This window comes from Papio anubis, chromosome 13 (genome assembly GCF_008728515.1).
Source record: "Papio anubis isolate 15944 chromosome 13, Panubis1.0, whole genome shotgun sequence".
Taxonomy (NCBI): domain Eukaryota; kingdom Metazoa; phylum Chordata; class Mammalia; order Primates; family Cercopithecidae; genus Papio; species Papio anubis.
Window position 1 is genome coordinate 79,196,105 of NC_044988.1, and position 19,715 is coordinate 79,215,819.

At 42.7% G+C, this 19,715-nt stretch overlaps 1 protein-coding gene across 8 annotated transcripts in view; it reads left to right on the top strand.

Moving 5' to 3' along the window:
• Positions 1–19,715, top strand: part of PALM2AKAP2 (PALM2 and AKAP2 fusion) — a 538,968-nt gene that overhangs the window by 296,002 nt on the left and 223,251 nt on the right. For 6 of the 8 annotated variants that reach the window (XM_031654859.1, XM_031654860.1, XM_031654862.1 and 3 more), the window contains 3 exons: positions 1,980–2,094; positions 2,992–3,013; positions 10,129–10,230. In XM_031654859.1, coding sequence (XP_031510719.1) covers positions 1,980–2,094; positions 2,992–3,013; positions 10,129–10,230 — 239 coding nt within the window. The remainder of the gene's footprint in view (positions 1–1,979; positions 2,095–2,991; positions 3,014–10,128; positions 10,231–19,715) is intronic. The other 2 variants (XM_031654861.1, XM_021927808.2) reach the window with 1 other exon arrangement.

Below are 19,715 nucleotides of genomic sequence, written 5' to 3' on the forward strand. Positions count from 1 at the left end.
TAACGCATAAAGTGAAATAGGCACATTGGTAGAGTGGAGTTGATAGGTACTGGGAGGCTAGATACCATGGGGTCTTATAAGCTGTAGGACTTCTACTTTTACCCTGAGTGAAATGACAAATATATCAGAGCTGTGTTCACTGGGAGGGGGTTCATTTGGATATAGGGCTTGCCTTCATAATCCAAAGTAATTGCTGCAAAGACTTATCCCTCAGAGGTCATTTTTCTGACACCCAGGAAGGAAACAGAAAGGGCCTCTGAGAGGCACAGTATGTCACTAAATAAATTCATGCCTGGATCTTGGTGTTCCTTACCTTTCAGAAAACCCCACTCTGAATTCCTTATTTTACGTCTAAGTCTAATGGCCAGTTCCCAAGAGCAGATTAAAAGATGGAAAAAGAGGGCCAGGCATGGTGACTCACACCTGTAGTCTCAGCACTTTGGGAGCCTGAGGCAGGAGGATCGCTTGAGCCCAGGAGTTTGAGACCCACCTGGGCAACATAGTGACACCTCACCTCCACAAAAAAAATTTTAAAATTAGCTGGGCATGGTGGTGTGTGCCTTTAGTCCCAGCTCCTTGGGAAGCTGAGATGGGAGGATTGCTTGAGCCCAGGAGGTAGAGGCTGCAATGAGCTATGATCGTTCCACTACACTCCAGCCTGGGTAACAGAGTGAGACCCTATCCCCCAAAAAAAAAAAAAAAAAAAAAAGATGGAAAAGGAGAAAGGCAAGGGAGGGGGCTTATAGGCAGACACAGACTCAGCAGCAAAGCTTCTAGCATGACACGGTGGAAAGAGAACAAAAGAAAATATGAATGAATTAGTGATTGAATGAATGAACCAATGAATAAATTCAGATCAAATAATTCAAGAGGCACAGCAGTCTAGAGTTGTAGCAAGAGAACATTTATCCCTTCATTATTTCTGAAGACATTGCTGCATATCAGTGCCATCCTATGCCAATATATGCGATGTTTAACAAGGTGGGGGATGTGGGGAACACATGAGAACCCATGTGGTGAGAGTTGCTCAATGGTTAGGAGCAGGTCTAGAGTCAGAGCACCTGGCTTGAATCCTTGCTTCAGGGCTCTGCGGCAGTAAAGCCTGCTTTACTAGGTTACTTCACCTTGCCAAGCCCTACTGATCTCATCAGGAAAATGGGGATTCCCTACTCACAGGGTCATTGGGAAGTTTGAATAAAATAATCCACATGAATTCTTAGCTAAGTTCCTGGCACAGAATAAGTGCTCAGTAAACACTGGTGGTAATTATTATCATTTCACTGAAAGAATATGGCTGTTGAGACTTTCCCCAAATCATAGCTGCAGCTGCTGTTCTGGAATATTTCCAGAGTCTCCTGGCAGTGCTGAAATTTCCCTTTTATAAAATACATAGGGTGGCTGTGAAAATTGAGGAAAGTTCCAGAAGGTAGGGGCATTGCATCTGTCTTCTTCATTTCCCCTCTTTTTGGCAGTAGAATCCAGGCCACAGACAGAGAGGACAGCAGGCTCCTAAGGGTACTGGCCACCAGCTATTTCTTGGTAACACACTTCCTTTGAGCAAGAATGGCCCTTTACCTTTTGGCCAACCTGAGAGAACAGTTATTCTGAGCTGGCCAGGAGAATATGAAGCTATTTTCCTTTTGATGTTATGTCCTATGCTATGTAAATATAATCTCCCTCCAAATAAGAAAGGTGCGCATGCATAGAGTTGGCAGAGAGACATCGAAGCATGTTGCACAGTGGTGGCTGTGAACCAGGGGAGGCAGTGCTATGTTGCTTTCCCTTGACCAATATCTGCCCAGTGGCAGAGCTGGAAACAGAGGATGCTATGTAATGGAAAACCTTGGCCTGGCTCCTCAGCGTAATGTAAAACGAAGGCTGCCAGGAAGGTACAAATCGCCCAACAGGAAGAAGCTGCTCTCTTGCCCGTGGATGGCAGGACAATAAAGTAACTTGTCCTTTGTTTGTGTGTTTTCCAGGCTGGAGCAAGAAATACAAACGCTAGAAAGTGAAGAGTCCCAGATATCTGCCAAAGAGCAAATCATCCTAGAGAAACTGAAGGAGACAGAAAAATCCTTCAAGGACTTTCAGAAGGTGAAAAAAAACAAACACGATTTCTCGAAGTTATGTCCGTGGGGGAGTAAGGCCTAGCAAAATGGTGCCAACTGGGAAACAGGCCAGTTGGCATTGATGAGAAATCTGAGCCACAAACTCTATGAAATGAGAGGCAGATGTGTGAGGACCAGGGGCCTTCCTGAAGCTGAGCATGGCATATCTTTGGGTGTGGGACCATCTGGCCTGCTACAAGGCATAGGGAATAGTCATTAGATTACCCCATCTGCCTACTGTCCAGATCCCTGATATACCTTGTGCCTGAAAAGCCTTCTCTTATTGGACTCTAGAATTCTAAAACCAATTCTGATGCAGCAGAATAAACATGCTCTTTGTGGCTATAATTATAGTTTGCTTATTGAGTCTTTCTTTCTAAAAAGGCCAGAAGCAACACCCTATGAAGTGGACATGAATTCCAAATACAAAGAGTGTAAATACATGAAATTTTAATATATATAAAAACAGATGGTGCCGTGTATCAAAGAGTAGAGTTCGTAAAACCAGTAGGCTCTGAACAAACATCTCAGGACCTCCCTCCATTTTATAACTGTTTCTGCAGTACCTGAGTGAGAGAAAAGCAATCTAATGAAATCAATTTAGGATGGGATTTTCTGATATCATTCTCCAACATGACCAAGGATATTTGCTAGGGCATTGAAATAAATCTCTATTGGGAGAAATGTAGTATAAGTTGGGAATGGTAATTTTGGAACTCTAAACAAATTGTCCAGAAGAAAAGAGATCATTGCGTTTTCCCAGCACAGTCAAATTCTAGGTCTGGGCATGGGAGAAAGATGGGTTAAGTCTTTAAAGATGGGAAAAGATGGGCTTGTACCCCCATATGTAGAGTAACGCTCTGCCTTGTTTTTGTTCCTACAGGGTTTCTCCAGTACGGATGGAGGTAAGTGCTCTCTGCCCCGACTGTAGATGAATGTTTTTGTCCTGTTCAGCTTAGGGGGTTTCACTAACAGGGGCTTAGGGAAGATGTACTGTGTTGATTTGTAAAGGCATCAGAAGAAGTAGCAGCACTGGTTGCAGGCCACTGAGGAGGTCCACATTCCAAGCCTTCCCTGCCTCTCTTCTTCGGGAACTGTCTCTTGACTCACTGTTTCTCCTCTCACAAAATTGGCCTGGCTCTTCTCCTTCCCATTAGGTCCCAATGCTCACTGCTTAGGCCTCTCTTGAAAGGTACCCAGCAAAGAAGAGTACTAACATCAGGACCAGGTCCCTGGTAGGGATGAGTCCATTTGTCCTAGTGGTTAGGTCCTCAGGTTGAAACACACGTGAGAACTTTAGGAAATTTGGGGAAAACATTTGGTGTTTGGGAAACCTTTCTACAGTCTCTGGATTTTCTTTGCTTTCTCTCTCTCTCTCTCTGATCAGACAACTGTAGTTTCTTCCATAGAAACAGGGCTGGGCAAAACTTCCCTCCCTGTGTGGGATAGTTGGTTCAGAGCATAGGAAGGTAGGAGCAGGGTCCTGGCTTCCTGGTGGCAAGAGCAGGTCTTTTGCCTTCTCTCCTTTCCCTACCTTTCCTCTGTCCTCTCCTCTCCTTACCTGGACTGTGGGGATGAACCTGAGATTGTGTATTTCTCACCCTTCACCTTGCTCCGTATCCTCAGCTGCAAACCCATGATTCCTACTTTCATTTGGCGCTCAGCTAGATCTGCTTTACAATGCAGGGACTTGTTGGAAAGACCAGATATTATCTGCTCACCTGGCTATGAGAAAGTCACACTCTAGGGCTGGGTGTGGTGGCTCAGGTCTGTAATCCCAGCACTTTGGGAGGCTGATGTGGGAGGATCCCTTGAGCCCAGAAGTTCAAGGCTGCAGTGAGCTATGGTCACACCAGTGCACTCCAGCCTGGGTGATAGCAAGGTCTTGTATTAAAAACAAACAAGAAAGTTCAGCCTCTAGACTAGGAAGATGATCAGGAGCCAGGATAAGAATTGGCGTCAGTGTTTTCCCAGTGCCATTTGGAAATATTTGGGGAAAAGTTAAAAAATGTGTTTTTCAGGCCAGGCGCAGTGACTCATGCCTGTAATCCCAGCACTTTGGGAGGCCGGGCGGGTGGATCGCCAGCGTCAGATCGAGACCATCCTGGCTGACACGGGTGAAACCCCATCTCTTACCAAAATACAAAAATTAGTCAAGGCTTGGTGGTGGGCTCTGTAGTCCCAGCTACTCTGGGAGGCTGAGGCAGAAGAATGGCTGGAACCTGGGAGGCAGAGCCAGGTGAGTGAGATCATGCCACTGCCCCTCCAGCCCGGGGCAACAGAGGAGCTCCACCCCAGAAAAAAAAAAAAGTGTTTTTTCTGGATTATCGCGCATTTGCATGAAGGATAGTTCTGACTTTGGCAAAAAAAAAAAAAAAAAAAAACCTGTGATTTTTAATTTTTTTTCCCCTAGCAGGAGATCTGGATTTTGTCTCCCCAGGTGATCTTTAGGAAGGTACTAAATTAAACTTCATGCACTGAGTGCAAGTAGGCAGGGCCAAGTCATGTCCAAGCCAGCAAGGACTCCAGGAAAAGTGAACCTACCATAGTTCTAGGAAGTCTCTATGGTGTGACCAAGTCAGGGCACTTGTTCTGTGCTTTGGGGGTGGGGCACAGATTGAGGAAGTGGCCGTGGGGAATTGTGGGTACAACGTGGGGAGGATGGCAGGCTTCCCTGAGTCTGGGAAGACCTGAGACATGCCACACAATTAGCAATAACACAGTGCATGTCGGGCTGGGATGGGGTGTGGGACACTAACCCATGAACACCTACCCAAAGAGTGCATGTTGGCCTTTTATGTTTTCACTTCTTTTTTCCCTTCCCTTCTCAAATCAGGAATTTCTCTAGATGTCTCTCTGATAACTAGGAAAGGGAAAGAGCCTGTATGTCATGTGCCTGAGAAGTCTGTGTGGGGCATGGAGACCTGTCATACTCTATGATTTGTTAAGAAGCAAAAAGGCAGCCGCATCATAAACTCTCACCACCTCTCTCATTTTTACCTCAAACTTCTTTCATTTTCTTCTGCATTGCTTCCCATTATTTTCACTCATCCACCTAAGCCGTTCGTAGAGGTGGTAAGAAGCCTAGTCATAACTGAAAAGAGCCTGCAGAGAAAGTTGCCCGCAGACTCCATCCTCCAGGATGGGTGAGCTCAGGCTTAAGAGGTTGCAAAAGTCTTAGGGATCTCATTTCTTGGGAAATGGCCCAGGGAAGAGTTTCCGTGGTCTTACCTGTCACCCTGGATTATAATTCCTGCCATCTGTGGTTATCACCAAGCCTGGGTGACCTCTTTATCATACCACATCTATTAGCAAAGAAAGAAGTTTGAAGGTGGGAACACATACATCCCAGAATGTGATTGATGTATATAGAGCCACACTGTGGTGAAGCACATTCCAGTTGAGGAACTTTGGGATGTCTCTTTATCTTCTCATTCTTCAATTCCAAGGCCCCGAGTTGCCAAGACCCTCTTAGAATCAACCAACTTGCTACAAAAAAATAATAAGATATTATTATAGAACAATGATGATTTAAGAAACACTGTTAATTTCTGATGCATGCAGATTACAGAATCCAGGTCCGGTTAGGATTATATAACTATACAGACACTGCAGATAAGCAGCAAAAGCATCCCAACTTACAAGGTGCTGTGAGATACTTGCTGGTGTTTGTGTGTGTAATGACCCCATCTCAGGTACCCTAAGTGTGTCCCTCTATGCGTGGCAGAGGAAATAGAGATACCGTACTGCTGGATCACCAGTGGCTTTTGATTACATGATAGCCTGGGCAATCAAGAGCAATTTATTCTACTCGTGAGTAGAATCTCCTGGTCATATACATTCTGACACTCCCTCTCTTCCCCTGCTAATACACATTGTTGTTATATAGCAGAACCCTCATCTATTGGGTGGGTTGTTTTCACTGTCTTAGGCATAATGTCTTGTACAACTATAAATTGAATATAGTATATCTTTGGTGCTAATTCTTCTCTTTACCCACTGAGGTGATGCAAAACTCTTGGCCAGAACAGGCAAAGGAAAATGTCTGTCGTGGGCCTATCTCAGTCCTTGGTGTATGATATTGATCTTCTTAGCTTCCGATCCCATACCAGTCTGTGGTAGCTTAGAGCCTTTCCCACATCAAAACCTTCATACCGGTTATTCGCAAACCTCAGTCTTCAGTTGCCTATAAATTATGTGTTTGTTTGTTTGTTTTGAGATGGAGTTTCACTCTTGTCACCCAGGCTGGAGTGCAGTGGCGCAATCTCAGCTCACTGCAAGTTCCACCTCCCAGGTTCAAGCTATTCTCCTGCCTCAGCCCCGCAAGTAGCTGGGATTACAGGCATGAGCCACAGTATCCAGCCTAAGTTACGTTTTAAGAAGAGTTTTCATCAATCTTGTTTCTCTGGCTTTAGCCGTTTTGATTCTTCATAGCTACTGTAAATATTTCAGCAGGATTAGAGCTAAGAAGCAGTACTCATCTTTAATTTCTACTCTATAGTGACTGCTTTCCACCTTCTCTGGCAGCGGGGAGAATAGTGGAAGACTATTCTGACTGTGGCAGGAAGAGGGCAGCTTATTGATTGAGGCCACCTGAATAAGTTTTTCCCATTGAAGGTTTGGCAGGCCTGTTTGTTACTCTTTGTGCTGGTCTATCAGACACTTCCTGTCTCTATAACCTTAGGGTTTAGTACTTAATGATATATTGAGGGGGCTGCTCTGTCCTCTTTCTGATGCCCCATTCTCCACTCCCTTGTCTCTCTCTCTTTCTCTTTTTTTTTTTTTTTTGAGTCAGGATCTCACTCTGTCACCCAGGCTGGAGTACAGTGGCGTGATCTCAGCTCACTGCAACCTCTGCCTCCAGGATTCAAGCGATTCTGTCTCAGCCTCCCAAGTGGCTGGGACCACAGGCACACAGCACCAGGCCTGACTAATGTTTGCATTTCAGCAAAGACAGGGTTTCGCCATGTTGGCTGTGCTGGTCTCAAACTCCTGACCTCAAGTGGTCTGCCTGCCTCGGCCTCCCAAAGTGCTGGGATTACAGGTGTGAGCTGCTGTGCCCAGCCCATTCCCTTATCTCTTAACAGAAGCCATGTAGCCCAACTCTCCAAGTGCCGTAGACTTCAAGATTGTAGCCAGTAAACATCTGGCAAAGGTAACTCCATCATCCACTCCCATCTGGCAGGGAGCTGTCTCCTGGAGGAGGCTGAGATATGTGTCCTGGGAATCACATGTTCTTTCAGTTGGAAAATTCTTTGTCTGTAAGTAGTTGTTTTTTGTTTTGTTTTGTTTTGTTTTTTCCTGCTAAAACATTGAGTATGCAGACACACATGTGACCAGTCCATGAGATCTCACTTGGGCTCCAGCCTCTATCTTATTTGAATGCAGAAAGTCAAATTCACCAAGATCCCATTCCACAGACTTCTGGAAATTATCAGTGAATCTTGGAAGTTCTACAGATCTGCTCTTGTCATCCCTCCTTTCCTAAACTGTCCCTGTAGTCCTAGATTACTGCTTTGGTCTTCCCATGGACAATTGTTACCCACCTGCCCCTACCCCCTCAGGACCACTGGCCTCAAGCTGCTGCTCTTTCTCGTTCTGCCTTGTGCTGGTTTGGGGCACAGACCCTTCCCACAGCCTCCCACAGTGGGAGTTAAAGGAAAGAGAAGACTGTGACCTAAGTTTAAGAATCATGGAGGTGGCTCACGCCTGTAATCCCAGGACTTTAGGAGGCCGAGGCAGGCGGATCACAAGATCAGGAGATCGAGACCATCCTGGCTAACACAGTGAAACCCCGTCTCTACTAAAAATACAAAAAATTAGCTGGGCATTGTGGCAGGTGCCTGTAGTCCCAGCTACTCGGGAGGCTGAGGCAGGAGAATGGCATGAACCAGGGAGGTGGAACTTGCAGTGAGCCGAGATAGCACCACTGCACTCCAGCCTGGGTGACAGTGAGACTCTGTCTCAAAAAAAAAAAGAGAGAATCATGGAGGTGCAGTTCAACATGGAGAATAATGCGCAACTTCAGACATGTGGCTACACTCACAGCCCCTGACTCAAATGCAAAACCATCTTCAGGGGGTCTCTGCAGGCTGCTTTCCAGCCATCTCCCAGCCTACCATCATCTCAAAGGCTCCGTTTCCTTCCTTGCAGTGAGGGGGGCCTTCAACCATGTCTGCCTTATCTGAGATCCAAGCTCCAACACATACAAAGCATCTGAGATGGAAAGCAATTTGAGCCTCATTCCACCCTAAGTCCTGCCGTCCTAATCTTCCTTTCTCATTCCTTCTCCCCAAATGGCTAATATGGAAAAATCTCTCTCTTTTTTTTTTTTTTTTTTTTGAAACAGAGTCTTACTCTGTTGCCCAGGCTGGAGTGCAGCGGCACAATCTTGGCTCACTGCAACCTCTGCCTCCTGGGTTCAAGTGATCCTCCTGCCTCAGCCCCTCTAGTAGCTGGGACTACAGGCGTGTGCCACCGTGCCCAGCTAATTTTTGTATTTTTAGTAGAGACGGGGTTTTGCTGTGTTGGCCAGTATGGTCTTGAACTCCTGATTTCAGGTGATCCACCCGCCTTGGCCTTCCAAAGTGATGGGATTGGATTACAGGCATGAGCCACCGCGCCCAGCAAAAAATCTATTTTCTTAGAGATACTCTACCTTTGCCTATGAACATAATGATCTGATGTCAATACATTCTGGACTGTTCAGAGTCACTTGCAAGTCAGCAAAAGGTCTGGTTGGTCTAGAACTGAACTAAGCCTAGTCCAGTGTCTGTTTGCAATCCTCTTCAGCAAGAAATGAAAAAGAAAGCTGCTAGAACGGAAACAGTATGAGTGGGAATGCAGAGGGGGGGACAGTGGTGAGAAATGCGGAGGAGGCAGAGGCTATGGAACAGATTGGATACCAGGAGGGAGAAGAGTGAAGGGTGCTGCTGAGGATCCCAGGTGAACTGTGGTGCTCATGAGTCAAGATAGAGGACAGGAGAAGCAGCAGTTGAGCAGAGATACAAGGTCCATTTTGCACATGTTGAGTTTGAGGTGATTGTGGGATATTCAGTAGAGACATACGGTGAGCAGTTAGATGTAACCATCGATGACTGATGGACGTTCCAGGATTTTGTGATATGGTCGTGATGCAAGGAAGGAATCACATCTCATGGAGCCCAGCTTTCTGGAATCTTCCTGCTTTCACTTTCCCACTTCTCTCTGGGGTGTACCCAGATTCGTCTTGTCTCACCTCAGGTGTTTCCTCCTTTCCTCTGATACCTTGGCATGCTTGCTAATGTTCATGCTCCCCGGGTCTCACCTCCCTAAAAAGTCTTGTCGAGGTATTTGCCCAAGCAAAGCTGATGGGCTCCTTCTTTTGCATAGCAACATTCCCTGCAACTGGGCTAATGGTGGGCTCAAGAGGTGTTGTCATTTAGAATCTCAGGACTTTATATCTGAAACACCAGCCTGCAGTATTGAAAACATGAGATCAATTCTGAAGTCTGTTTATTTGTTGTAATGCATATAAAGTTGGTCTTTTGAATGAATCAGGCTCATAAAGCTATATTGCCAGTTCGGGGAATGAGCCCCATAATAATCAGACACAGAAAGCTTTATTTCCGGTTCAGAGAGTGGATCTGTTTTTCAGTACTGTTTAATGTACATTTCTAGTTTGATATTTTCTATTTGGTCAATCCCACCAAGTTGATAATGGCTCCCACAAGCCCATCTCTGAATCTTCCCCCCGTTCCTGAACTCATTGTCCTCCTAGAATCTAGAGATTTCTGATGACTCTTCTGAAACATAGAGCCATCCTGGGGCTTGAGCTCTCTGGCCAGGATCCCTCCTGCCTCAGCTACTCTGCTGAATACCAGTCACTGGGCAAATGCTAGTCTTTGTTTACCCTGATCCTCCTGTTCAGTGGCCGCCTCAGCGGTCCATTATGTAGGGCAGACAAGCTGCTGTCTCGGCAGTGAACCCATTGGGCCTCCCAACACTGTGACTAATTGTATTCCCTGTTCTCTGCTACCAGATGCAGTAAATTACATTTCCTCCCAGCTTCCCGACCTGCCAATCCTCTGTTCACGAACTGCAGAACCATCACCTGGGCAGGACGGGACCAGCAGAGCGGCTGGTAAGTCCTGGGGACCTTTGGACGCTAGGATGGTCCAAGGGGCTTGCATTTCAGTGAGCTTTGTTAATGAGATTAGTGCCCTGCTATCCTTACATAGGGGGACAGCCTCAGCCCAGCCTCAGACGCAGCCTTCACAGTGGCCACACAAGGCAGGCACCGGCCCCAGATGGGTAATTGAGTAGCAAATGGGAAGGAGTTTTGAGGAAATCATATGGCATTTCACCTCCGACTTCAGGGGAGTCTTTCTTTGGTGTTTGTGGTCCTTCTATCTGTGTTTATTCTCAAAGTTCATCTGTATTCTGCCTCTAGGGATTTTCATTTTCCTCATTGGAATTATACAAATTGAGAGAGCCATCCATGATGGAAGCTGGGTGGGAAATATTTTCAAAGCCTATGGTATCTTTACAGAATCCTTTGGGAGTTGAGCTATTTGTATATTATGAATACATATATTCCTAAGTCTTCCCACTTCTGGAGTTATTTCTTAGCCACTGTGGTATATTTGGGAGGAAAAGAAGCAATTTAAAGAACACATGTTTCTTGCTAATGTTTCTCACAATTGGAAATTTTACAAATAATACATTTATGAGTAAATTACATTTCCTCCCAGCTTCTGAGTGTTGAGCATAGGGAGAACCATGCTTTGCTCTGCTTAATGCAGACATGCCTCAGAAATCAGAACTGGAAGGATGCAAACAATAAATCTCTATACCAGCCCTTATGATCTACACAGAAGTGCTGAGGGCTGGGGGTTAAATGGAAAAATGAATTGCCCAAGGTTGCATGGTTAGTTACAACATAAGTGAATTCAAATATGAGTATCAGATTCTGCTTTGCATATTCTAGGTAAGTGTACGTTTAACATAAATCACATAATGACAGATTTTATAAGCTAAAACAATCATGGATGTTTAAGCCAGAGGAAATATTTTATATAGGCCAACCTGAATATTTTATGAAGCAAAGAATCCCTCCTTATTTTAATACAAAAATAAAATAAAAGTCAAGTAAGAATTAACGTAGTTGTCATGTCCACTGGCTAATTGAAATATCTGTTGGGCATCTCGGTAAACAACTTAGCAGATTACTAAGTCCCTCCCCTCTGAATTGTACAGACTCAGAGTCCTAGAGATGGATGGGACCGTCAGTGGTATCTGGTCAATCCAGAGCCAGTTCCACGTCTTCCTGGACAGTGACAGGATGGATAAACAGGAACCTGCAGCCTGCAGTTATGCTTCAAAGGACTCACTGGCAGTCACTTTAACATTGAACTCTTTTAGTACTCCAGGGCGCACTTCTGAGGTCAACTTAGGTAAAATGTGTTTAAGAGTCACACACATTCCCTCTAGTTATTAGAGACTTGGGTGTTGATGATTCCTGATAGCTGTGGGTAAACAACTTCTCAGGTCCTCTGCACAAATTCCTGCACTTCAAAGGACACGGGATATGATCCAACATATGGATCAGCTCATGGGAGGGTAGGGACAGTGTATGAGAAATAATTTTAAGAGAGAGAAAAAGAATTTGAGCAGTGTGGGTAGTCAAAGAGTTTAAAGTTCAAGAGTAACACATGAATGTGATTGTAGTACTGTGTAAGTAGGAATGCACATTATTTCCACAACCCAGCTCCCTTTATCTTTGAAGATCCTGCAAAACGTAATGATTTTAAAAGCCAATGCATTTGTAAAAGTATAATGTGATCAGAATCTTTTTAAAAGTAAGTTTACATATGTTTCTGTTGATGACTTAAGAGTTAATTTGCGTAAATGCATCTACTGTGGGATTACATATAAGTGGAGCTATGGAAGGAATTGTGTTTGTTATGATGAACTCCTTTGTCCAGGCTGTTTAGGGAATGGGATGTTCAGATTCATGATCAATTGTGGTTAACAGTGACTACACAGAGCATGTGTGGCTTACCAACCAAGAGAATTCACTAGAATTCTCCTAGATACAGTCCATCTTGCTTTAGGAATGTCCTTTTGGAAATTTATATAAGTTCAGGGACATTTTGACAAATGTCACTTGTTGTTACTAAGTAGTATAACAATATCCTGGTTGTTTGGAGTTTGGAAGGTTTGGGACTCTGTATAAATGGAAATTTATTTAGAATCATTACTTTTCAGAATTAGGAGACATCTATTCCAATCCTTTATCCAAACATTGAATCCTTGACATAGCAGCCCTGTGAAGAAGTCCTCAAACCCCAGTCACACACCTCTGTGATCCAAGCTTAATCTTCCTCCAAGTTACCCATTCCATCTCTAGTTGGTTCTGACTATTGGGAAATTCTTCCTCTGATGGAGCTATCATTTGTCTGCCTTCATCTTCCACCCACTTTTCCTTATCCTGCCCCCTGGAGCTATTCAGAACACATCTAAGTTCTAATTTCCCTTCAAGTGTTAGAAAATCACTGTTATTTCCTGTTTTTCCCAGATCCTCACTCTAAATCCCCTTCATGCTCACAGCCCCAGTCTCTCCAGCTGGTATTGAGATGATGAGATTGCCTTTAGACACTCTCCAGCATTCCCGTTCCTCCCATCTGAATGCTCTTCACTTGGTTGCTAGTCTACTTGATGTGTCATGCTCAGAGCTACCCAATGCCTCCTGAGCTAGGCTCCTCACCCCCAAAATAGAGCATGACGCTGCAGACCATGTGGCTGACTTTGCTGGCAACACGGCCTTTCAGCTTCAGTTTTGAAAGGCCTCAAAGTCATTTCATGTGTGCCACGTCAGCCTTGCTCCCTTTATCCACAGCATTGTTGTTTCTGAATCATTTCAGCTGAAATGTTCAGTCTGTTTCCCCTAGTTATACATATACTACTTCACCTGCTCATACATAGAAGGACCTACAGAATTCTTTTGCTTTTTAATCTCAAAAGGCAAAACTAAGCATGAGCTATGTACTTTTCTGTCCTTTGTAGATTTGCTATGACTATTAAATATCTTCTTGTTAGTTGTCTCTCAGGAATGTTCGGGGTTTCATGGAGGCACTGAGGAACCACAGCAGGAAGTCGGGGAGGGGAGTGATGTCATGGGATTTGACGGGGCTCTGACATTCCCTCCTATTTCAAACATGCGCAGTTCCTCCATCCTCGTGTTTACATATCATGTTTCCGCATCAGATTTCACTTGAATCTAGGGCTTAACAAGTTTTGAAAGTAGAAAACCCTCTTCTCTATTGTTAGGGTCTTTGTAGCTCATGATTATGGTATCCTCATAGCCTCACTTTGCTTCTCAGTTTAGTACCCCCTCAAACCTGAAAAAACAATCTTTTATTATTTTTTATCATCTCACTGCTAAAAATGTTGCATGTTGGAACCAAAGTCAGAGCCCTGTGGCACACCATTAGAGATCTCTTGGGCCTTGATAACCCTAAATCGACATCTTTGGAGTATGATTATGCAACCACTAACAAGTTAATTGTCTTAACACCCAAGGCACAAGTTTCTGTGTAGTCCACAGGAATATAAGGGATTTTGTGATGATCCAAATACGCTGGATCTTTTCAAATGCAATTTGCCTATTCTTTCCAGAGACCTTGAACAAAAAAGAAAATGAGATTAATCTGCATAGTTTCTGCTTGATGAGCCCATGCTGGCTCTTGGTCATCTCTGTTCTTTGAAGCACAACTTTAGAATTTAGCTAGCCATGATGTCAAGCTCCTTCTATATAGTTTAGAATCCCCTCATTTTCATTTTTGAAAATCAGACCTTTGAGTGTCAGCTTCCAGCAGCTTTCCTGGTATTCAAGATTCTTGAGACAAATTCAACATGAGAACCGGGACCCTGATCCCAAAGCACTGACAGCCTTTATATCCCTGCAGTGCTTTATTATTTTCTAAGATTCTCCGCTCATCTGGGCTTCACTTCCCTTTCTGCCACTTTCTTTCCGGCACTTTACAGGCTGAAAGCTCTCCTTCTTGACCAAAAATAGAAGAAAAATCAGACATAAGAAATTGGCTTTCCTTTATTATCCATCAACATCACAACCTTGCTGACTTAGTTTTGTTATTACTAAGGTGTCTTGGAAAAACAATTGATTCACAGACATTTTTGATCACTGTTGTTTTTGGCGGGAGTTTTTTATTGATACATAATAATTGTACATATTTATGGGGTACATGTGGTATTTTGATACATTCATACAATGTGTAATGATCAAAAAAGGGTAGTGAGGATATCCATTATCTCAAACATTTATCATTTCTTTGTGTTGAGAGCATTCAAAAATCTTCTAGCTATTTTGAAGTAGACAATAAATTATTGTTGGCTTTAGTCACCCTACTCTGCTATTGAACATTGTAACTTATTTCTTCTATCTAACTATATTTTTGAAGTTAGAGATTGCGCTTTGGGATGAGAGGAAGAAGCCAATCGAAATTAATTTCCTCATTTTTATTGTCATTGACATCACAATAGTCATTTTTACATTTCCAGCCCAAAAAGAATATGTGAACACATATGTATATGTATAACCATTTGCTCAAAGGGATAATTCTACCCATATGTATGTTCATTTAACAAGTCAAGCTTGTGCATTGCTTGTCTATCACATGCCAGGTGCAATGCCAGCTCCTGGATGTTTCTTTAACTGAGATGACCCTGACCCCCCATGGATGACACTTACGATCTGCTTCCTTCCTACTGTACTTTACACATCACTGACTGGTGAACCACGCAGGGTGTTCACAGCACCATAAAATATCAAAGTTGGATACCTTTCATTGTACAAATGAGAAAATGAAGCCCCAAAATGGGGTGTGATCTGGATAGGAATTCTGATCCTATCTTTCTCCCTCCTCCCATCTCCCTAACTAATGACAGCGAAGCATGTGGTGCTTATATTTTGTATATGGGCTCTCAGCCTGTTCCTCCTCCCGTAATCACAGCAAATGAAAGGAACTGAGCTGGGAAAAGCCTGAATCAATGATTGAACTTTCCATCCTCCTGGAATAGTCTTGTTTTGTATACTGTTGGACTGATGCTCAAATGTATTCATGTCCATTGCTCTTCCCACCTTGCTTGTGTCTGTTACTCTTGTTCCCTCTTCTCTAGGCTCCCTACAGCCCTTACCATTGCTTTCTCTCTGCCAAAGGTGAAGGCAGCAGGCAACATGGTCATGTGTAGGGCCAGGGGGATAAATCTGAATCAGAACCAAACATTCTGTGCTCCTCAGACCCATCTGTCTGGGCCCTGCAGAGCAATCGCTTCTCTGCTCAAAACTCCCACCTTGGTTTTTAGGTGGGCACCTTCCCAGAGTCCTCACACTCCACTCCACACCTGGGTGTTTTCAGAACCTAGAGACTGGAATTCTCAACCTCCACTTAATGTCTGTACTCCTTCAGGGCATTTCCCTACTGATGAAAGAATTATTAGGGAGCAAGAACCAAGAAAACCAAATGAGGAGGCCCAAAATCAAAGTATCCATGCAGTCATTCATCTGTATCCCTTTGAAGAAGCTAGCAACATTGGTTCTTATTCTCTTTAATAAAAAGGGCATATTAAAATAAAATAAAATAATTTTTAAAAAGAGCATATTACTCAGCTGTCTCACTGGCTTCTTGGAAGGAGTAGCAAAAGTGTTTTATATACTCCAAGCTCATTGTCATCAATATATAAGGTTTGGAAATCAGTAATTAAATACATAATTTAATAAAAGCATACTTCCAGATTTCAGCCAGCCTGTCAGTGAAACTTCCATTGAATTGTCTTCTATTTCTTGTCCTCCTTCTCCAGGTCCTTCATCCTGGAAAATTTCAAGAGCTTTCCTTCAAATACTTTTCTGTATGTCCATGTATGTTTTAAGATTTCTTTCAGGGCTCCCTCAACCCTCCACAGCATTCCCTCCTCATTTTTTTAATAAGATGAACAAAGGCACCCAGCCCTTTGACCCTCATCATTATACAAATTGTAGTGTACCTCTGACATGGAGAAGCTAGAGGGAAAACAGGGCAGGTTAGAGAGTATGTTTTGTGCTTTGTGGTTAGAGATTAAGGGATAATAAGCATGAGAGGCTGTTGGTATAAACATTTGGCAGCAATAGGAGGTAGAAGAGTTTTTTAAATTGTGTGCATCAAAAATAAGACATTGCACTGAAAACGTAAGTCTTATTTTCCTACTGGTTCATATATACTCTAGTTCATGGTTTTGAATATTATTGGCTGACAACTGAAGCAAAATATAAGTGCTTACTCATAAAGACGACATTTAAACATTCACACCTCTTGCATGGCTTTCTAAAAGGCCTAGATAACATTCTCACATATGTGTCCATGAAGACTAAATATTGCCTTTGGGTTAAGCCAGAGCTTCTCAAAGTGTTCACCTTTGTTACCCTTACTGGAGGAAAGAGTGAATGCAGAAAGGAATGTAGAATCATACTCTTAAGTGTGATTTGTGGTTCCTCTGAAGCCTTATGTTTTATCTAGGAAAAAAATACATATGCATTTTGTGACATAACATATCTAAGTTTATTTTATTATAAAATTATATAAAAATGCTTAAAATATTCTATGCTCATATTCTAGGAATATTGGAAGAATAGTGTACAACATGTAAATATAAATATGTAACCCTAATAAAACCATGTCACATGTGGTTCAGTCCCAGAGCCATGTCACATTTAAAGAAATACAGCTTAAAATCACACACCAAAAAACCATTAAGAAGGTGTTCTGTTCTTTAACTATTTCTCCTGAAGGATATTAAAAGGGACCTTGGCTGGGTACGGTGGCTCATGCCTGTAATCTCAGCACTTTGGGAGGCTGAGGACGGTGGATCACTTGAGGTCAGGAGTCTGAGACTAGCCTGGTCAACATGGTGAAACCCCATCTCTACTAAAAATACAAAAATTAGCCAGGTATGGTGGCATATACCTGTAATCCCAGCTATGTGGGAGGCTGAGGCAGGAGAATCGCTTGAACCCGGGAGGCAGAGGTTGCAGTGAGCCAAGGTCGCACCACTGCACTTCAGCCTGGGTGACAGAGTAAGACTTTGTCTCAAAAAATAATAAATAAATAAATAAATAAATAAATAGGACCTAATTTATATCTCCACTAGGCAATACTTCTCATATTCGCTTTTCTTTCCTCCACATATCACCTGCTCTAAAACATCATTTACCACCACAAAATACTCCTTTTCTATCCGTATTTCACAGTTTTTACTCTCTCTCCCATGAAACTCCTTTCTCATCAGTGTATATGTGGATGTACTTAACCTTTCCAGCAAAGAACTTTTCATCATCCTCTCTCCTTTCTTCCAGTCTCTGATTCTAGAACAGGCAAAGATTAAAATGAGAGAAAATTGGACCAACAATGATCCCAGCATTCTCATTGGGTGGGCAGAGGGATAGGGACATCTGTAAACATCCCCTTGGTAATAATTTGTATTTTTATCCTATCACATATAGATATAAAAATAGAAATATTTTGTTCTATATTCTGTGTTGATTGCAGGCCAATGTGTGGATTTGATCACAGATTACTGAATGTTTGCAGAATAATTATTGTACCTACAAACTAACAATTATTACTTTCCTTATTTATAACTATGTCCCATGAGTGTTTGTTCATAGTGATAAGATATAATATTCTAATCCCAGACTGTGCTTTTTAAAATAAATGTAATATTTCAAGAAGAGGCTTTTGGAGTCCATGCAAATTTTAAATACCTATTCTATTCCTCTGATGGCACATTTTGTGAGAAATCAGGAACTAACTGATATAAATATTTATTTGGATACACTGTCATTGTGTGTGCCCATGCACCTCTATGACAAATATTGGTTGGCCTCCCATTGAGTCACTTGAAGAAACTTGAGATCTTTACGCTGAACAAGTGAAACTTTCAAAATGGATCTGATGAAAACCAAATATGGGATTTTGTTTAATAATCTTTTTAGTTAAGTGTTAACCAGGAACAGATTGTATCTTATTATGCAAGCAGATGGAACAATATCATCACTGTTATTATTTCAAACAAGTTCAAACATTAATTACTGTGTGTACCGTTTCATTGGTGTCATATTATACCAAGTATTTGTTACTAGATTACAACAATCATATTAGACTCTTGAATTATTAGCCTTTGTTTCACAGATGTGTATATTAGGTACCTACTATACAAATGGCTCTAAGGTAGGTGCTGACAGGGAGGGGGCGTCATGGATAGGTGTTGGGCAAGAAACTAACCCTCAAAAGATCCTAAAAATCTATGAAGCTGATGAAACATTCCCACAAATAATTATACAGCTGAGTGGTAATTGTTAAGAGCCTTCAGAGAAGTTTAGAAAAAGTATTGAGAAAATTTTAAGAAGAGAAGGATGACTTAGAGATGGAAGGATCAAAGAAAGTGTATGGAAGAGGAGGCAGTTGACCTTGGCGTTAATCAATGGGTTATATTTGGATATGTAGAAACTCAAAACAAAGGCATTTCAGGAGAAGGGAATCTTAACAAAAGCAGGAGATATTTAAGTCTGGGATGGTGTTATTTGGTTGTGCTGAAGGGAAAACGAGCACTAGAACATATGGTTGAAAAGAGAGTTTGGATCTTCTTAACACAGGGAACTTATTCAGAAAGAGGTAGGGACTCAAGACAATGATAAGCAGACATGGGCTAGATCTCTAGGAGTCTAGAGGAGCAACAGGAGGCTATCTAGGCAGAGGGACAGCAGACACACGAATGAGCAGCCGTGGGAGGAAGTTGAGTGTCCTGGGAATAGTGAGAAGTTGTTATGGCCACAATGTGTTAAGAATGAGAGAGCCCACAAGACAAGGCTAGAAAGGAAGGTTGCAGACACATCCTGAAGTGAACTATATGCCATGCTGGGGAGTTTGGTGTTTATTTTCTAAAGACACAAGAAACCAACAAAGGGTTTATGACTCAAGTAACTGGGGGCAGGGTGGAGCACAGGCTGTCAGGGGTCGGCAAAATTTTTGTATAAATGGCCAGATTTTAACTATTTTAGACTTTGTGGACCATATAGTCTTTGTCGCACATTCGTTGTTTTCTTTCTCTTTTCTCTTTCCTTCCTCCATCTTTTCCTCCTCTTCTCCTCCTCCTCCTCCTTCTTTTTTTTTTTTTTTTTTTTTTAAATAAACACAACCCTTTACAAATGTAAAACCACTCTTAGCTCCTCTGGCCATACAGAAACAGGGTCAGGCTGTTTTTGGCCCTCTGGCCAGTTTGCAGTCTCCTGGACTAGAGCAAGAAGACAGAAGTGTTAGGTGAAATAAAAAACAAGGCTGTTGTGCAGAGAGCAGAGGAGAGCCTGAACTAAGGCCTTGGTGATAGAAATGGTGGTGAGGAGATGGATGAGATATATCTGAAGTAGAATTATTTACTGTCAGTGAGTGTTTGGCTGTAAGAAAGCAGGAAGAAAAGAACAAGTCAGACGTGATTCTCAGGCCTCTGGCTTGAGAGACTAGGTAGCAGTGCTGCTGTTATTTGGCACGGAGACTGTGGAATAGTTTTGACAGAAGA